This window comes from Xenia sp. Carnegie-2017, unplaced genomic scaffold (assembly GCF_021976095.1).
Source record: "Xenia sp. Carnegie-2017 unplaced genomic scaffold, XeniaSp_v1 HiC_scaffold_16, whole genome shotgun sequence".
NCBI classification, from domain to species: domain Eukaryota; kingdom Metazoa; phylum Cnidaria; class Anthozoa; order Malacalcyonacea; family Xeniidae; genus Xenia; species Xenia sp. Carnegie-2017.
The window spans coordinates 7,192,421-7,208,531 of record NW_025813469.1 but is presented as its reverse complement, the minus strand read 5'-3'; the positions used below and the strand labels follow the sequence as shown (position 1 = coordinate 7,208,531).

The following is a 16,111-nucleotide window of genomic DNA, read 5'->3' as shown; positions in this document are numbered from 1 at the left end:
TTGGTGATGTAATAATCACTGCGATAATAAAAAGTAGAAAAAAATATACGAGATTTTCTATGTATATTTTTCCATTTATTACAAGAAGGCATTAGCTTTCATGGACCAAGCAGTGATTCAACTGTCGCACCAGCTACCTGTCCACAGTATAAATGCCAAGGTGTAACATGTGACTGACATCCTACTTTGTAATGTCAGAAAACAGTGATGTAAATATTATTTTGAAGACTTTCTGACTACTCTAAAAAGTTTATGTTAAAACAAGTCATCGAGAAAATCTAAATTATGTGCTCTTAAAATATTAAATTTAAACTTGTTTAAATAAGCTTTAAGTAGACGTCTCCTTATTATCCATGACAATAGCAAATTTAGTACTTGCGCCCTTATTAAATTTCATCATAGAGTTAATTAGCCAATTTTGAAAAAAATAATATGAGTAACTTCTTTTTTGAGAAGTTTCTTCCCATCAAAAGATAATTAAGTTTCTTTCAACATGTGCACGCAATTTTGATGACCAAGAATCGCTCAGGTAAAAGTTCTGCTATGTATTGCGACGATTATTAAAAACAACACTTGAACTTGCTCATAAACAATGGGGATGCAAAACTTGGCGTTAAAGTAAAAAATATTTTTGATTACAAGACATTTGCCATTTCAAAATAAACCAACAGGTCAAATAAATAATTAGTATAACCAGAAAAGAAATTTCATTGAAAAGAAACTCAAAAGGAAAAAAAGTAAGCATGACAATCTACAGCTACAAGCACATCAAGTCATCAACTCTAAGGCTGGTTCGACCATTTTTCAGACTCTTTGGCCCTTTTTCGGATAGGGTACTTTAATCTTTTAGCCTGTTGCATATCAAAATAATGAAGAAGTCCCCTATGTTGCTCATTTCTACCATGGTAGATGCGACCTTTCTTCATTATACTTTGAATTTTATGTCTCATATCAAGCAAATGGCTTTCATCTTGTTTGTGCGCAGATTTGAAAAGACTTTCTTCATCTGCAACCACTGAAGAAAGGGTTTCATCAGCAAAAGCTTGTACGCTTGGCGTTACTTCATCTTTCTTTTCATTCGATGTGTTGAACTAACAGGTTTAAAAAGGAAGAAATCAATTGACTAAATCAACAAAAAACATTGACAGACACTTAGACCAAATCACTGCCTTTGTAAGAGTGATATAAGGCTGCTCATTAAGTAAAAACTCTCGTGCTTTATAAAATATGAGCTTCGCCTCATTGCATTTTCTTAATTTACATTTTAATCGTTTCTAAGATTAAAATACTCGCATTGAAACATTTGAAATATTGCACGATGCACACAAGACTAAATAGTGCCATTGATTACAAAAAACAAACAAAAGAATAGAATGCTTAAGAGTTCGTGATTGCTCTCAATCAGATTTTTTTATAAGCATCTGAAGCAGATATGCGTGCAATTTAGCGTAAATAGTCATAACCCTTACTTAGGTAAATTTTTCAACAACGTGTAAAACAATTTCCTTTGTCTTCCCAATTCGTTTTAACCTTACGCTCCCACACTCTCAACGCTAATGTAAATTGTCATTTATACATGAGCGTTGAGGGTAACCATACAACTTTTAAATGAAGATATGATCTTCGCACTTTGCTGGACAATTTAAGCAATCGTCTCATGAACCTGAAAAAATCAGGTGACTCAACGGGATTCGAACCCCTGACCTTTGCGGTGCCGGTGCAGTGCTCTGACCAACTGAGCTATGAAGTCACACTGTGTCTTCATTTAATTTCAAACACCGCACTGCATAAAATATTCATACATACAACTTTTAATGGACAATGAATTCGTTGGCCTCGTTACGGTGCACTAAATTTGGAAGCTTTTTGACCGGCGTGCGCCGCACGTACGATATCTCGTTTGTTATAATAAAGTAAAATACAATGATCCGCGAACTTTTTCAAGGATCACCTATCAGGTATAGTTAGGTGTCCGCTTATATGAATCAGCTTCATAATTGCCACCATGATTGACACCAAGTGGAAAAATTTAAAGAATTACAAAGTACAAATTGTCGAACAGCTAACTTTTTTTTTTCCCTTTCTTGAGCTTGAAATAGCCTCAAAAATTCTTGCGATTGAAAAATTCTTACGGTGACTAGCTTAAGACAATATATTTCACTATTAGTAGTTAACATACCTGCAGTTCGCAGGGATTGCGACTCTCGTGTTCTTTAAATACATTTTTAATATCTTCATAGTTACAGGTCTCTTCTTCACCAACTTTGTCACAAAGAGAATAGTTATAAGGGACTATGCACTCAGGGACTTCAGCCACAGCTATAGCCATGCCTAGAATCAAATGATGATCTATATGACAGTGCAAAAACCACCAGCCTGGGTTTATTGCCAGAAACTCGACAACGACATATCCTCCGGCAGGCACCGTTATCACATCTTTCCGTATTGTCGTTTTGTTGATGTGTAGATCTTAGGAAAAGAAAATGAATCACCGTGTAATTTCATCAGTACAATACTAAATACATATTTAACATAGACGACAATAATCAGTAAACATCAAGTTTGCCGTATTTCTAGTCTAGTTCATACCTCATCGTTTTGTGTGTAGAGCAAATGGGTGAGTGTGTCGGTATCAAATGCATATTGCCATTGTGGTTAGTTTAAGTAATGTGCTTAATTGCTCGTTTGATTTACGATGAAGACTACCACCGCTAAGGTTGTCGAAACATCAGTCAACATCAACAACAATACTCCTTCTCAGGACTCTACTAACCTGGATGATCTACATCTACAAACATGATCGACTAAAATTGATTACTTTCATCCCAAAACTAAGCTTGTAATTTAACTCCTAAGCCGACATCTCGTTTTCTTGACATTCAAGATGATACAAGAGTTTTAGACAACAGATTGTATATTATTTCGTCTTTATTCCAAAGACATCATCAAACTAATTAGTCTTCGGAATCTGTTTTATTTTGTTTTATTTAAAATTGTCTGCTTGTTCTGGTTATTTAACTACTGATTCATCACTATCATCATGTATAAAAAAATGTCCTGCAATCTTATCAGCAATAAAGCATAGAATATTTTCCAGAACAAAAATAAGCGCTTCGTATAATTTACAAAATACCTGGTCTTTTAGTCGTCCAATGTCCATGCCCGCACTTTTCAACAGTGACATCGCCATTAGGCGCTTTAATGGTGTCATTTTTGTAGTATTCTGGATATCCTATCTTTAAAACAAAGAACGAGTGACCATGAAGATGAATCGGGTGTGTGTGATATCTTGTAAAATGTTTAGGATTATACTCATTGCCAATTTCTATAGCAGAAAATATGAAGCGGATCGTTCTCGGTTCTTTACACGCAGCTAAACGATGAATATATACTGCATGCGGGCAGGTATCGCACACTTCTGTAGAGGTATTGTATTTACTATCATCAATATCATAGTATTTACATTCCCCTGGCGGTTTAGTCAAATTGGGGTTAGTGAAGGATAGAGTAGGAAATGCAAACTGAACACCATTTACCAACGCGTACGAACCATTGCCGAAGTGGAAGTTGAAGAAATACTCTTCGATCAAACTCCTCTCTTTTTTGGGCATTTCTTTTTCGGATGTTGAATGCAAAAGTTGTAAATTGGTCAGAGGCTCGCAAATGATATTCTGAGATTCTAGTAAAGGATAATATTCGAAAGGACAATTGAGAGCCGTGCAGTTTTCCTCTTTACATCGTGACGTTTGCTTTAAAAGAGTTGAAGTACTCTCTTCAATTGAGTCGTTTTTATACTGGAGATAGGCAAACTCAGAGCGATAGGCCTTAGTGCCGCAATCAATTGCAATGGATTCGATTCGGATCGGATATACATCGCCATGTTTGGGCGTCGTACATTATTAGAAATGACCTCGATGTCATATCTTTCGCCAATATGAATAATTAAGTAATCGACGATTTTCTCCTTTGTCAAATACCCATCCGCGGCAAGAATTTTTAATTTGTGTCCATCAATGGACAAACGAAAGGATATAACATACATTACACCTATAACGCGGAATCGGTATCGTTAGTTAAGAGGAAGATAAAACACAGGCTTGAATTGGGTTTTCGTTTCATCCAAATTGGAGTCCAATTCTTGTTCATTAATTCGAATGGATTTGATTGTTGCAGCACGCAAATGTAGTCTAGAGCCATCTGGTTCGCACAACGATTTGGGTGAGCCTTCTTTCTTTTTTATTTCATGCTCTCGTATTGCAATAACATTTTTCTCTGGTTTGTCAGTAATATTTGGATGGTCTTTATCGTCATATTTTACTATCAAAACACCATAAAGTCCTTCGTCTCGTTGTGTTGAAACGTGTGAATGGTACCAATGTGTTCCAGCAGGCCAAGCCTTGAACACGTACCTATATGAATACAGGAACATATTACAATTGCGAACCATAAATTTTGTCCATTGGGTTAAAGTGTTTATGAAACCAAACTTTACTATAGTTTTTTCTTTAAATTGAATTAATACTATCTTCAAAAGGATTGCATGAATTTATGTCTTTTTGGACATATTTATTTTGTCTTAAATATGCAAATGACATATTTATGACATCACATTGCAAAAATAGCATTAATAAAAATAATAGTTTTTGCCGACAGTTAGCAGTGAAATGTAACTTTAGCACTTTTATAAAAATATTCATCTAACGTATTCACTAAACTATTGTATTTAGGTAGAAAACATTCTAGTGATGAAGGAATAGTGCTGATGTTTAAAACGTAATTAATGCTCTATGATGTCATAACGATGTTATTTACATAAGGAAGTTAAATATTTCTAGAAATAATTACAATATGTTAATTCTACAAAAGAGGTTATAAATAATTTTAAAGTAACTGGTTTGAACCCGGGAGTATCGCTACATGTTTGTAAATGTAGATCGTCCGGGTTGGTATAGTCCTGAGAAGGACTGTTTTTTTGTTGTTGACTGACGTTTCAACATCCATTTCTTTTCCCCGCAAAAACATTATGTAAGCACATGTTGTTGTCGTAAAATAAAAAGGTGCAAACATGCAAAAAACGACTATTGTTGTCCACTTTTCCTACAGAAATTTTGACAAATTATTACACTACATGTATTATGTACAATAATATTCATGAAACTCATGAAAATGTAAATACTATGATATGTTATAAAAATTCTGTTCATGTATTCAGTAGAACAGACCTTATGCATAATGACGTCAAATAGGCTTGAGCGCGCGCGGAATCTGGCCTTTGTAGTCAGAGTTGATAAGCAAGCATGGCTATCTTATAGTAGCGAAGCTATAGGTCGTCAATTTTTAAAGATTTTTCAGTCGATAGAAAACTCCAATTCTTTTGAAACTCATGTTCGTCTACTACAGGCTAGAAATTCATAAAATTATCGATGCGATCAGTAAATGCAACGGTCAAAGATGAGTTTGCGCTTACACAACAGCATGTGGATGATACGAAGAGTAGTCTGAGTAAAGTTCGTATTTTCAAAACGAAATGGAATTTATGGATACAATTCGTGGAATAGTGACCTGTCTTTACACACGAAAGATTGAGGAATAAATTTATTTAAGATCCACGTAAAATTGCAAAGAGATTACCCTCAAAAGCGCATCGCAACGTGATTATATGTTAGGGCTTTAAAGGCTGTGAAAGGAGAGTTCTGCTCAAGTCTAAGATCCTTTACTTTTAAGCAATGCTTGTGTCGCTTCGAGAATGAAGAGTGTTATTTATAAGACTTTGTTCGTTTATATTTTTGTCAATAATTGCTGAAGTTGTATATGCTAAATTTAAAGCAGGCCAGAGAGTTAGCTGTAGACCAATGGCTGATATCCAACACACTATTTTCAACTTTATTTAACTAGTTTAAAACTTTTCTATTCGAAATAACAAACACCAAGCTTTCTTAAAATGGAAAGTTCCCACTGGTTATTTAAAGCCTTAGAGAGTGTTAAGGTGGTGTAGTTAGGGAAACTTCCAAATAAAAGGTAAACAATGGAAAACGTGAGAGAGAACTGCTGTCCTTCTCCACTTTTGATGCATGTTATTAAGGAAAAGTTACTCAAATGTATGACGAATTCCGGGTTGAGGACATTTTATTCTATTAGTAGTATTCTTCTTATTTCTTAAACTGGTGATTTTCACATGCAATAGAGCAATCTAAATAAAACTATGATATCGGTTGAGCAATAAAATCAATACTTCTTATGTGCTATGTTCAAATTCTTGAAATTATCTTGATCAATCTGCCTTATATAATGTCAACTATTTATATGAAACAAGTAAGCACTTGTGACCAGGGCCGGATTAACCAAATGGCAGAAGGTTCGACCACCCACGGGCCGTGCGCTTTACTCAGTTCCACACGTTTTACTCAGTTCTATTTTTTTGCGAATTGGTGGACGAAAATAAGGCCCCAATGTCTAGGAATACGCTCCTCAGCTGGTTCACTAACACGCTTCGTTTTTTACCTTTATTTTACCGTGCATGTACAGACTTTTCCTGGAGAACAATCTGGAAACTGTATTTCCGAACACTAGAACTGCAATGCAGTTTGTCTTAGCCTCGTGATCTAGAACTGTTCTGGAGAACAGTCCTTTTCTAAACTTAATCTAATCAAAAATCAGCTCGGATCATGTATGACACATCAGCGATTAAACAGTCTTGTTCTAGTTAGCATTGAAAATGATCGGCTTCGTAGCATTGACATGTTACTAGTACATAGTTAACGAGTTTTCTCTAAAGAAATCACGGAAACACAGCATTTACAAAGCAAAACGAGATTTTAGTAAGAGATATGTTACAATACTTACATGCACATTTTGCATACATGTGAAGCAAGCATGCATCGCCGCATCTGGGCAAGTATACTGAATCTTATGAATGTTTAGTTGGTTTATTTTGTTTAATTTTCTATTTTTAATCAAGTTCTCTATTAATTATCAATTAATGTTATTGATATAAGCTGAGTTGGATGACAGTTAAAAATTTCAAATTCATGTACATACGTTCTTGTTTCAACATACGGATATTTTGCATATCATGCATGGTATATTATTGTTTAATCTTTCTGATTTCAGGACAATCTGAATTTCGGCCAGGCAGGGCGTAAAGAAGAGCCCCGCTCTGAAAAAATGCCACGGGCCACGCGAAGAGTTAATCCGACCTTCGTATCATCAAGATGCTGTTGTGTAAGCGCGAACTCATCTTCAACCGTTGCATTTACTGTTGAAACGTCGTTAATTTTATGAATTTTCAGCCTCCAAATAGAGAAACATGAGTTTTAAAAGATTTAGAGCCTTCTATCGACTGAAAAATTTTTAGAAATTGACGACTTATAGCTGCGCTACTATTAAATGGCCATGTTTGTTTATCAAATCTGACTACAAAAACCAAAATTCCTAGCGCGTTCAAGCTTATGTGACGTCATTATGTATAAGTTATTACCAGATTTTCATTCTGTTCTTCAGTATACTAGAAAAGTTAGCTAAAAAACTTAATGACTACAAGCTTAAAATTCTTGATGACCACTTTCCTGACTGACAGTGTAATGTTTTCCATTTTTTTCTAAATCTTCTAAATAATTTGAGCGAAAACTGTTTGTAACACGCTTGCAAGTCTCGAGGAATGGTTCTGGAAATAACACTTTTGTGTTTTTAGTTGTCATACTAGAAATTTCGTCACCTAAAAATAATTTTCATTGCATATATCGTTTGATACTAACCTAAATGTTTCTCCAGGCCCGATGGGTTTTTGAGTAACATTTGCAACACCGTCCATATAACCTGTGTTCCGTTGGTGCATACCATGCCAGTGGACCGAAGTGTCATTTTCTTCCAATTTATTGAATACATCAACGAGCACGTAGGTGTTTAAATTTACTATCAATGTTGGACCCATTTTCATTCCGTTAAAGTTGTACAGATTGCTTGTATCCTCTCCATCGTATACTGCGCTTTCGTTTCTTGTTATGGTTAAATTAATCATGCATTCGCCAATTTTGGTGCAATCACATACTGCAGGATGAACACCATTTTCTTGCTCACACTTAACATATTCACTTGCTCCGGCAATAACAAAGCAAACTTGAAAAGTGAATACAAGCAGAGAAACGGATAGTGACTTCAACCCTAATAAATATAAGAAATCGCTTCATCAAAAATCGGCGATATTGATCGAATAAGAACACTAATATTGAAGGTCATGAACATATAAAATTTAAAAAAAGTCAAAGATACGTGAAGTTGAGATAGGATCACACCAAATATATTTATTTCTACTTGAAAATAGTAAGTAGACAAAATCTACTTACTTGATACAATGCAAAATAAGTTAACGAAAATAATGCAAGTGCGCAACAAAAACCAATGTACTTTTTTACCAAAATTATATTATATCAATATCTGACATGCGGCGCTTAATAGGGAGTGGCGCTAAATAACTTTCCTGGATCCTGAATGTAGCACTTAACTGAGAGCAGCGCTTAAGTGGGAGCGGTGCTAAAACGAGCATCACTGTACTTACAAACGCCAGCCATTACTGCTCTTAATTACAATAATTAAAATTTACCGCTTGTAAAATGTTTTTGTTTTATTTGGCTCTTATGATTACTTTATTGATTAACTAGATTAGCAAGAGTGTTTTTAAAAACGCCTAAAAATGGCACTGGGATTCCGCTTTTTTCACTTGTATTTCCTACTTTTGCCCTTTAGCTACTAAACATTGCGATTGAAATTTATATTTTTTATTAAATATATTACAAAAGAAATCAATTGAGGGCTACAACTGAAGTTAAAAATAAACACGCCCGCCATAATTAAAGTTCAACAACCGTCCCCGGACGCTTTAACCTATCGTCATCCTATTGCCATTTGTTCTTCCAGTCTGATTTGAATGCATATCACGTGACTGTTCATACATTATGTGTGACATTCACAAATTGTGGTAAAAATAAAGGTAAAAATATCATATAAAAGGTGAATTTGTAAATTAAACTCAATTTACAAATGGGGAGGTATTCTCCTAAGTATATGATGGACGTATATGTTTCTGGCTTTGTATGTTAGAATAACCACAATTGCATTAACCGTCCACGGAACTTTCGTGTGATTCGAATTATGTTTAAAATCAGTCAAAACAGATGGGAAAACATATGGTAGATTTCATCTCTGGTACTATAAATGGTAAAAGAGAAGTAGTACCAGCAACGGTGAAGCAACATATGAAGTGCGGGGGCTAAATCTTTAATTGTACTACAGTGTCTTAAAAAACTTCTAAACAACAACTTCAGCTCAGTCTAATTATTTTTTTGTTTTGGTGTTGCAAAAAGTATGTGGGCTTCAACACTCACATCCCCCAGTTCCGATGTCCATGCCATACAGATACATATTATATCAAACATAAATATAAACAATATGAATCTAAAGATTTAAAGCCTTTTCTATCAGGTACCAATAACAGATTTATAATAAAACCGTTGATTCCGAAGAGAAGTGGTCAAAACTGGTAGGTTTGTTCTTGCCATCTAAAACGTAGGCACTGTTGCAAGTTTGGTATCCCCACCAAATTAAGTATGCCCTTAGTGAAATAGGCATCCTCCAAAATGACCATTTATTCTTTCTGGCGCAATAAATGTTTTATGCACATTAGGTTTTCCATTTTGAAATTTTCGTTTGATATAAAGTTGTTTAGATGACTGGGGAATCAGAAAAAGTCGAGTGTAAAAGCCCGTAACTGTGTCCAGCACGAAACTATGACTGATTGAGCGGTAGAAAACAGGGGTATTAATTTCCGGTTGAGGTAAGTTAAAACGTGAGTTAGAGTTACGGAATGGCAAGCCATACCATATATGTTTCCACATGTATTCGACCAAAGTTTGTGAAGCAAAATTTGAAATTTACTGATGTACTTATTTCTAGAAGAGAGTCATAAACATTTAAAACTACAGAAGAAAGGGAAATGACAATTCTGAAGGAACGCAAAGAATGCATCAAACAAGAAAATATTCAAAAAGAAAAATATCTTCTTTTAAAATAATTTGATAGTTAATAATCTTCATATTTAATTTTCAAATATCATCAATTAATGAAATGTTTCACCCGTTTCACCAATTCTAAAACGCTTAAAGCGTTAGTTCTAAATTTTAGAAATGCGTTACGAAGCGTCAATAAAATGTATTCCGCGCATTCTACAAGATATGTTACACTAGGTTCCAGTTTTTTTAGATAATGTGTAGCTCCGTGCAGCTCCGTACATTTGGTTCAAAACGGCTACTCGCCCCGCAAAGCGATTCAAATCTTGCAAACTTCGCGTTCGATCTATCTCTACGAGTGGCAAAAAAATCACGAAGAATATTTGCTCATTTTTTTAAATCAATATTTCTTCTTTAAATACTAGCTTCATGGTAAATTCTAAATTTTCTTGCAAAGTTCTTGTTTAATTACCACCTACCCTCTTTCTTTGTGATCTTTGTATGTTTCATTATGATGCTGATGATGATGATAACCAGAACTTGCAGTGTATTTTTTCAATTAGGCCGGCAACATCAGAAACAAATTCTGTTTTGTGAGTGTGAAAAAGATTCAATAACGTTAATAAGATTGAAACTTTGGCCTGGCAGTGCTACTCGTCCCTCTTTAGCTTTTCATTTTAAGATAATGGAGTTGGCTGAAACCTTACTTCTTGAATGTCACGTTTCACTTCGAAAATTCTGCGACGCTCTAAAAATATGGACAAAGTGCTCCTCTTTACCATTGTGGGTAAGTATTCATTTCAACTGTGTCAAAAGAAATACATGTGTACCTTCATTCTGTGTTGCCAACAGGGGGGTACTGCCCCCCTCCTAATATTTATCCTACATTGGTCTTTATTTATAGAACTTGAAAAGGTGTGTGATATCAAACAGTGCATTTTATGTTTAAGGGACATTTTGGGAGTGTTACCCCATCTCTCCCCAAAAAATCCTGTTTGCACAGCTGCCCATGAAATAGATACCCCAGAGCAGTGCAACAGCTTGTTAAAAGTTTGTAACAATTACTAGTTACCTGCCTAAAACATAGAAAAACTAGGTTTTCTTGAACTGTAACCTTAATCTTTCATAGAAAGGCACATTACAAAAGATTAAATATTTCACCCTGCTCCTGCTCTTGTTGTGCATGTATATATTGTTTTAATTGTTTTATTTCATTATAAATTAAGAACATGTATTCAACACTGAACAGCAACTCATTTGATGAGTTTCGGTTTGTAATATAAATTAGTTTCATAAACTATAATTATTGTGTAAACTTAGATGCAAAAAGTACTGTAGAAAGACTGAGGGATGTGATCTTGAAGTCTCATGATTGCTCTGGTAATAGTGTATGATTGAATTTTTAGTGGTTTCTTTATATCGCAGGTATCATCGGCATTTGTTGAGAAATGGTTACCCGCTTGTAAAGCAACATGTCCCAGGGAGATATTTGTGCCCTCTTTGTCCCAAAGTACGAAATTTATAATTGTGCATCTCTTGCAATTCGTTCAAAGCTAGCTTTCTTATTCTAAAAATTTAATAGACATTTGTTCTGCGGAGTTGTACACATTTAGCCATTAAGCACAATATTTAAAAACAGTTGTAGGGAAGTTGTTAATGTCTTCATTCTAAAAGCATCATTGTTATTCATTTCATCCATTGATAGCCTGATGAAGCTGGTACTCTGATTGAATCAATGGATGCTTGTTTTGGTCTTGTGAGAAAAAAGACTTCAGGGAAGGCTCAATTCTTGTCAAGGCATAATTCCATTTTGTTCCACAATCAAGAAGAAGTTGATTCATTTGTTGATAACTACACTTCAAGTGCTGAACAAGCTAAAACTGTAAGTATTGGGAAATGTGGTTGAATTTCAGAAATTTTCTTCACTCGAGTTTGCTATTTTATGTACTTATGAATATTACGAAGCCTTTTATTGTTAAGGATTGCTATGAGTTTAAGGCAAGTGAAGTAAATGACATGATTCGATCAAAAGGTAGAAACAAATTATTCGATGAGAAAGGTGTTTTTGGTTGTGTCTGCCGGCATGATTACCCAAAAGGATTTATGAATATCAAACATGGAGAAAGGTAATTTTTGAAGTCATTAACATATTTTCTTTAATGTTTAAGGCAATCGTTATCCACTTACCATGACAGTACCACAATGACCTACAGCTTATAGTCTGGCTATCTAAGCATCATTTATTACAAACCTGCTTTCATGTGAAGATACTAGCCCCACCCCATCTTTTTTTCAAATATTGCAATGATTGTCTAACCCCATTAGAGTTGTCTGTTAATAAAAAGTAGAAAGTCTGGTAACAGTCATGACATACTTTCATCATGTAATGAATTGATCTTTTGCGTACCATTTAAAATCTTTCCAAGTGGTAGGCTCTTTCTGTTGTATAGCTTTAGTCATTCCCCAAAATGATACAAACGTGTTATGTTAATTCGATTGTAGCAGTTAGCCCTGGGCTACTAGCCCATTGCACTTCGCCTTTTGAAACTATATTTCAAATTTCAATTGAACACGCTAATGACCTTCGTGAAACTTCTGTTGAATGTTGCTGTGTCTGCAATATTAAGAGGTCTTACCAAAATCATGCAATGTCCTAGCAGCAGTATTTGCTTCTTTTTTTAGGATTGGTTATTCTGTTTTTAGTGTCAAACACCAGCTCTCTAACTCCAATGAAAACACAACAATGAAAATCATGTATGACATTGCATGTACTTTGAAGGCACACCTAATGGTTGGTTTTTTAAAGCATTAATAGTTTATTTTGTTTGCTTATAATGACTTTGTGCAGTAGAGTTCATTAAACCGTAATAAAACCAAGTAAAATTGTATTGACATCTTCTGTTCTTTTCCAGAAAAATGGAAAGCATGATTTTGTGAAGAGAGCCGATTATGCTATTCCTGTCTTCCACTGCTATGGTCATAAGTCCTCGTGTCAGGTTTGTACATTTTATTAATTTTATTTCTCTGATGAAACAATACATCTTATGATAGATTTAAAAGAGACTGTTCTGTACGTACTCAAAATGTTTTGCTATCATTGCATCCACGTGAACAATATTTATTGGGTACGAAAAATAATGTTCGGTCTTAATAGTAATAGTTATAAGCAGCTAATAGCAACTTATTTGTTGTCGTGTAGATACAATTTAACCCAAGAAGAAAAAAAGGATATGGATTAACTGATGGGGAAGGAGTGGAAAGACTATGGTCATTTCTTCGGGGATTTTCCGGCATGACCAAGGAGATGAGCTCTGGTCGCCGTCTTGATATTCTGACAGATGCTTTACTGCACTATTCTTCTCGTCGACTTGAACAGTTTGGTTGGTGTGTTTACTGAAAGTACACGTGTTAGGCTCAGGGAAATAACTTCTTTTAATAGTCAAGTTGATTTTGAGAACATTTGCAATACGTGTATTTGATAGACAAAAATTTTATCTTGATGGGGTTTTTTGGCCAACAAGTAGGTGATTGAAAGCTGGAATTGACATATATAGGACAACACGATCGCTTCAAAAAGTATCAACACCGTACAATATTATAGACTTTTAGAAGGCAATAGCGTCCCAAAACTTGTACTATGTAAACGTTTTTTGTTTACTTGAAACTTGTATAGAAAATGCTATATCTTCAATGCACGTGTGTTTTGATCTTTTGCAAGGGCTCTTAAAATTGATTTAACTATTTAAAGATATCCTGTCCCAGACCCTGATATAATCACTTTAGTAATGTACACACAACTGTTTGATCAGTCAACGTTTTGTAAACTAGTAACCCCTCCCCCCCTTCTGTTTTTTGTATATTATTTATTTAGTGCTGGAAGTTGTTGATTTTTTTTAGGATCTTCATTAGCTGCTAAACTTAAAAGATGTCCTGAACTTATTACTAACACGCAATCACAAATACAAGACTTATTTTCGAAGCTAGATGTTCTGTATGACTCTGATTTATTAGAGACATGGATGAAGGAAGAAGAGAAACTAATTAATGAGAAGAATTGTATGTAATGTGCCTTTCCATCAACTTGTTGGCTCATAATTTTTATTGGATGACTGGATTATTTCTTGTAGCAAAACGGGCACTTCCGTTAACAAGGCAACAAAAATATGTGGAAAGTTTATTGCAACTTTACCAGCTAAGGTACTGTAGGTATACAATTTTGATATATAAAGTTTATCAAGTGCATAAATAAATATTTTTACAAATGCGATTCTGTAGTTTTGCTCAATAGGTTGCTGAGATAAATGCGTAATGTCGTCACTCTTTATTTTGTAGTGTATGGCTTTGTGTATGTAATACTGAAGTAATTAATCATTACTATCAGATGACATTTTTTCGTTAAAGAATGCAGATTGCTTGTATTCAGGAAGTTGATCATGGTCACTTTGCGGATATTGTAAAAAAGACTAAGAAGTAAGGCAAGCCTTTTGACTATATGGATTGTGCATTTTTTTTGTCGCTGATCAAACCTCGTGAATAAGTGTTGAGAAGAATTTCAATCTCCTTAAACCAATAGTCGTTTCGTTGTAATATTATCGTTTAAATTTGTTTTGATGTATTTTTTTAGAGTAATGAAACAGGTTGAAAACATTGAGAGAAGAAAAAAGTGAAGAGGTGGAAACCTGGGAGAGAATTTAATACGGCAGCTTTGTTGCTGGAGCTGAAACGGAATGAGTCTGTTATTGAGTCAGCATTTTCTTTAGCAGTTGAAAGGATGTTCCTTGTATCCTTAAAGAATAAATATGCAGGTATTCTTCCTAATGTAACATTTAAATATCCTGCTAAGCATTTCAAACGTCTTTCACTTTAGTGCGTGCGTACTTGCCCAGTCCTTTTAAGTGAGTGTCATTTAATACTTTTAATACTTCGAATTGGAATTATGAAAAAACCCCCATTGAATAGTAGTTTTTACAGAAACTGTATTGGTGGTATACTGCTTAAGTAAAATTATGAATGCTATATGACTTTAACTTGTATTTATTGAACCGAGCGTTATCTTGCGTTTCAGATGGCCAAGCGATAGCCGTTAAACTTTCCAAACAAATAACGCATAGAACAAATTCCATTAAAACTACAATAGCCAAGTATAATGCATCACTAAAGTCTTTGGAAGATTGGATTGAAGGACTACCTAGAAAAATTGAATTTGACGAAGCAAAAGATCCAAGATCGCAACTTTATTGTGATTTTAACTTTCAAACAAATAAAGATACAGTACCGTTCACTGCTAAAGTTCTGCTACTGAGTTGCATAACTTTCTTGAAAGATGCAAAGAGGAACAAGAGATGTTAGAAATGGAAACAGAAAGACTATTACTTGGACAAGAAACAAGAACTGGAGTCCTATATCAATGTTAATGGGGAAGTTCAGAGGAAAATCTTGACAGGAACTGTAGCAAATTTTAAGAAAGATTTAATTAACATAAATAATGCACTGTATTCACTGAAACATATGTTAAATGACTATTTAGCAGAAGCTAGTAAGAGTAAATTACCATTCTTCAAGATAGAAGCAGAGCATGCATTATCTATTTTGCGTCCAACAAACATAATTGAGGATACATTAGAGATTGAAACCAGTTCAGTTGATAACGAGACTGACTGCGAATCACTGCTTCAATTTTCAGATTTTGAATCAGACACCGAGTTAGAATAATTCCATAAACACACGTGTGTATATATATAATTATAAGTTATTAATAGTGAACGCTTTCGCTTTATGCAAAGCTCACCTTTATAGGTGTGAGCGCTCTTTGGACTCTACAAAACAATCCATACATTTTCTTACCGTACATCCTGTGTCCCAAGTGCAGCATTCACCATTTTACTAGGGTGATAGCCGGAGGTCACATTGTTATACACTTTATATATATATATATATATATATAAGTTTGAAAATTTGTAATCCAGGCATTGAATACATAAAAGATAAAAGTTTCTCCGGATTTTGAATGATTTTTATTGAGCTTTCGACTCGTTGCTTCTGAGCCTTCATCAGAGCCTTCCAATGCTAATATTTTCCACAGTAAAATTGCAAACGTTACAAAATGCTAA

At 34.6% G+C, this 16,111-nt stretch overlaps 2 protein-coding genes, 1 long non-coding RNA gene and 1 pseudogene across 4 annotated transcripts; 3 read left to right on the top strand and 1 right to left on the bottom strand.

Annotated features, from left to right (window-relative positions):
* Window positions 1-782: 782 nt before the first annotated feature.
* LOC124435946 lies at window positions 783-8,567 on the bottom strand (annotated as a pseudogene).
* A 2,185-nt stretch (window positions 8,568-10,752) lies between these two features.
* LOC124435945 lies at window positions 10,753-11,907 on the top strand. The gene is made up of 4 exons (XM_046985878.1): window positions 10,753-10,788; window positions 11,222-11,271; window positions 11,427-11,511; window positions 11,707-11,907. The coding sequence occupies exons 2-4, from the start codon at window positions 11,231-11,233 to the stop codon at window positions 11,905-11,907; spliced, it is 327 nt and encodes a 108-aa protein (XP_046841834.1). The 5' UTR covers window positions 10,753-10,788; window positions 11,222-11,230.
* On the top strand, window positions 11,797-14,726 carry LOC124437411. Of its 2 annotated transcripts, XM_046987387.1 has the most exons (9): window positions 11,797-11,883; window positions 12,034-12,127; window positions 12,684-12,792; window positions 12,914-12,997; window positions 13,201-13,381; window positions 13,899-14,057; window positions 14,129-14,198; window positions 14,403-14,471; window positions 14,626-14,725. In XM_046987387.1, exons 2-9 carry the CDS (start codon window positions 12,105-12,107, stop codon window positions 14,666-14,668), a joined length of 738 nt encoding a protein of 245 aa, XP_046843343.1. In that variant the 5' UTR covers window positions 11,797-11,883; window positions 12,034-12,104; the 3' UTR covers window positions 14,669-14,725. The 2 variants fall into 2 exon arrangements, with proteins under 2 accessions (XP_046843343.1, XP_046843342.1); XM_046987386.1 differs by lacking the exon at window positions 11,797-11,883 and having other exon boundaries at window positions 12,007-12,127; window positions 14,626-14,726.
* Window positions 14,727-14,741: 15 nt separating this feature from the next.
* On the top strand, window positions 14,742-15,098 carry LOC124437413. The gene is made up of 2 exons (XR_006945682.1): window positions 14,742-14,806; window positions 15,067-15,098. It is a non-coding gene; the product is annotated as an uncharacterized LOC124437413 (long non-coding RNA).
* Window positions 15,099-16,111: the final 1,013 nt, after the last annotated feature.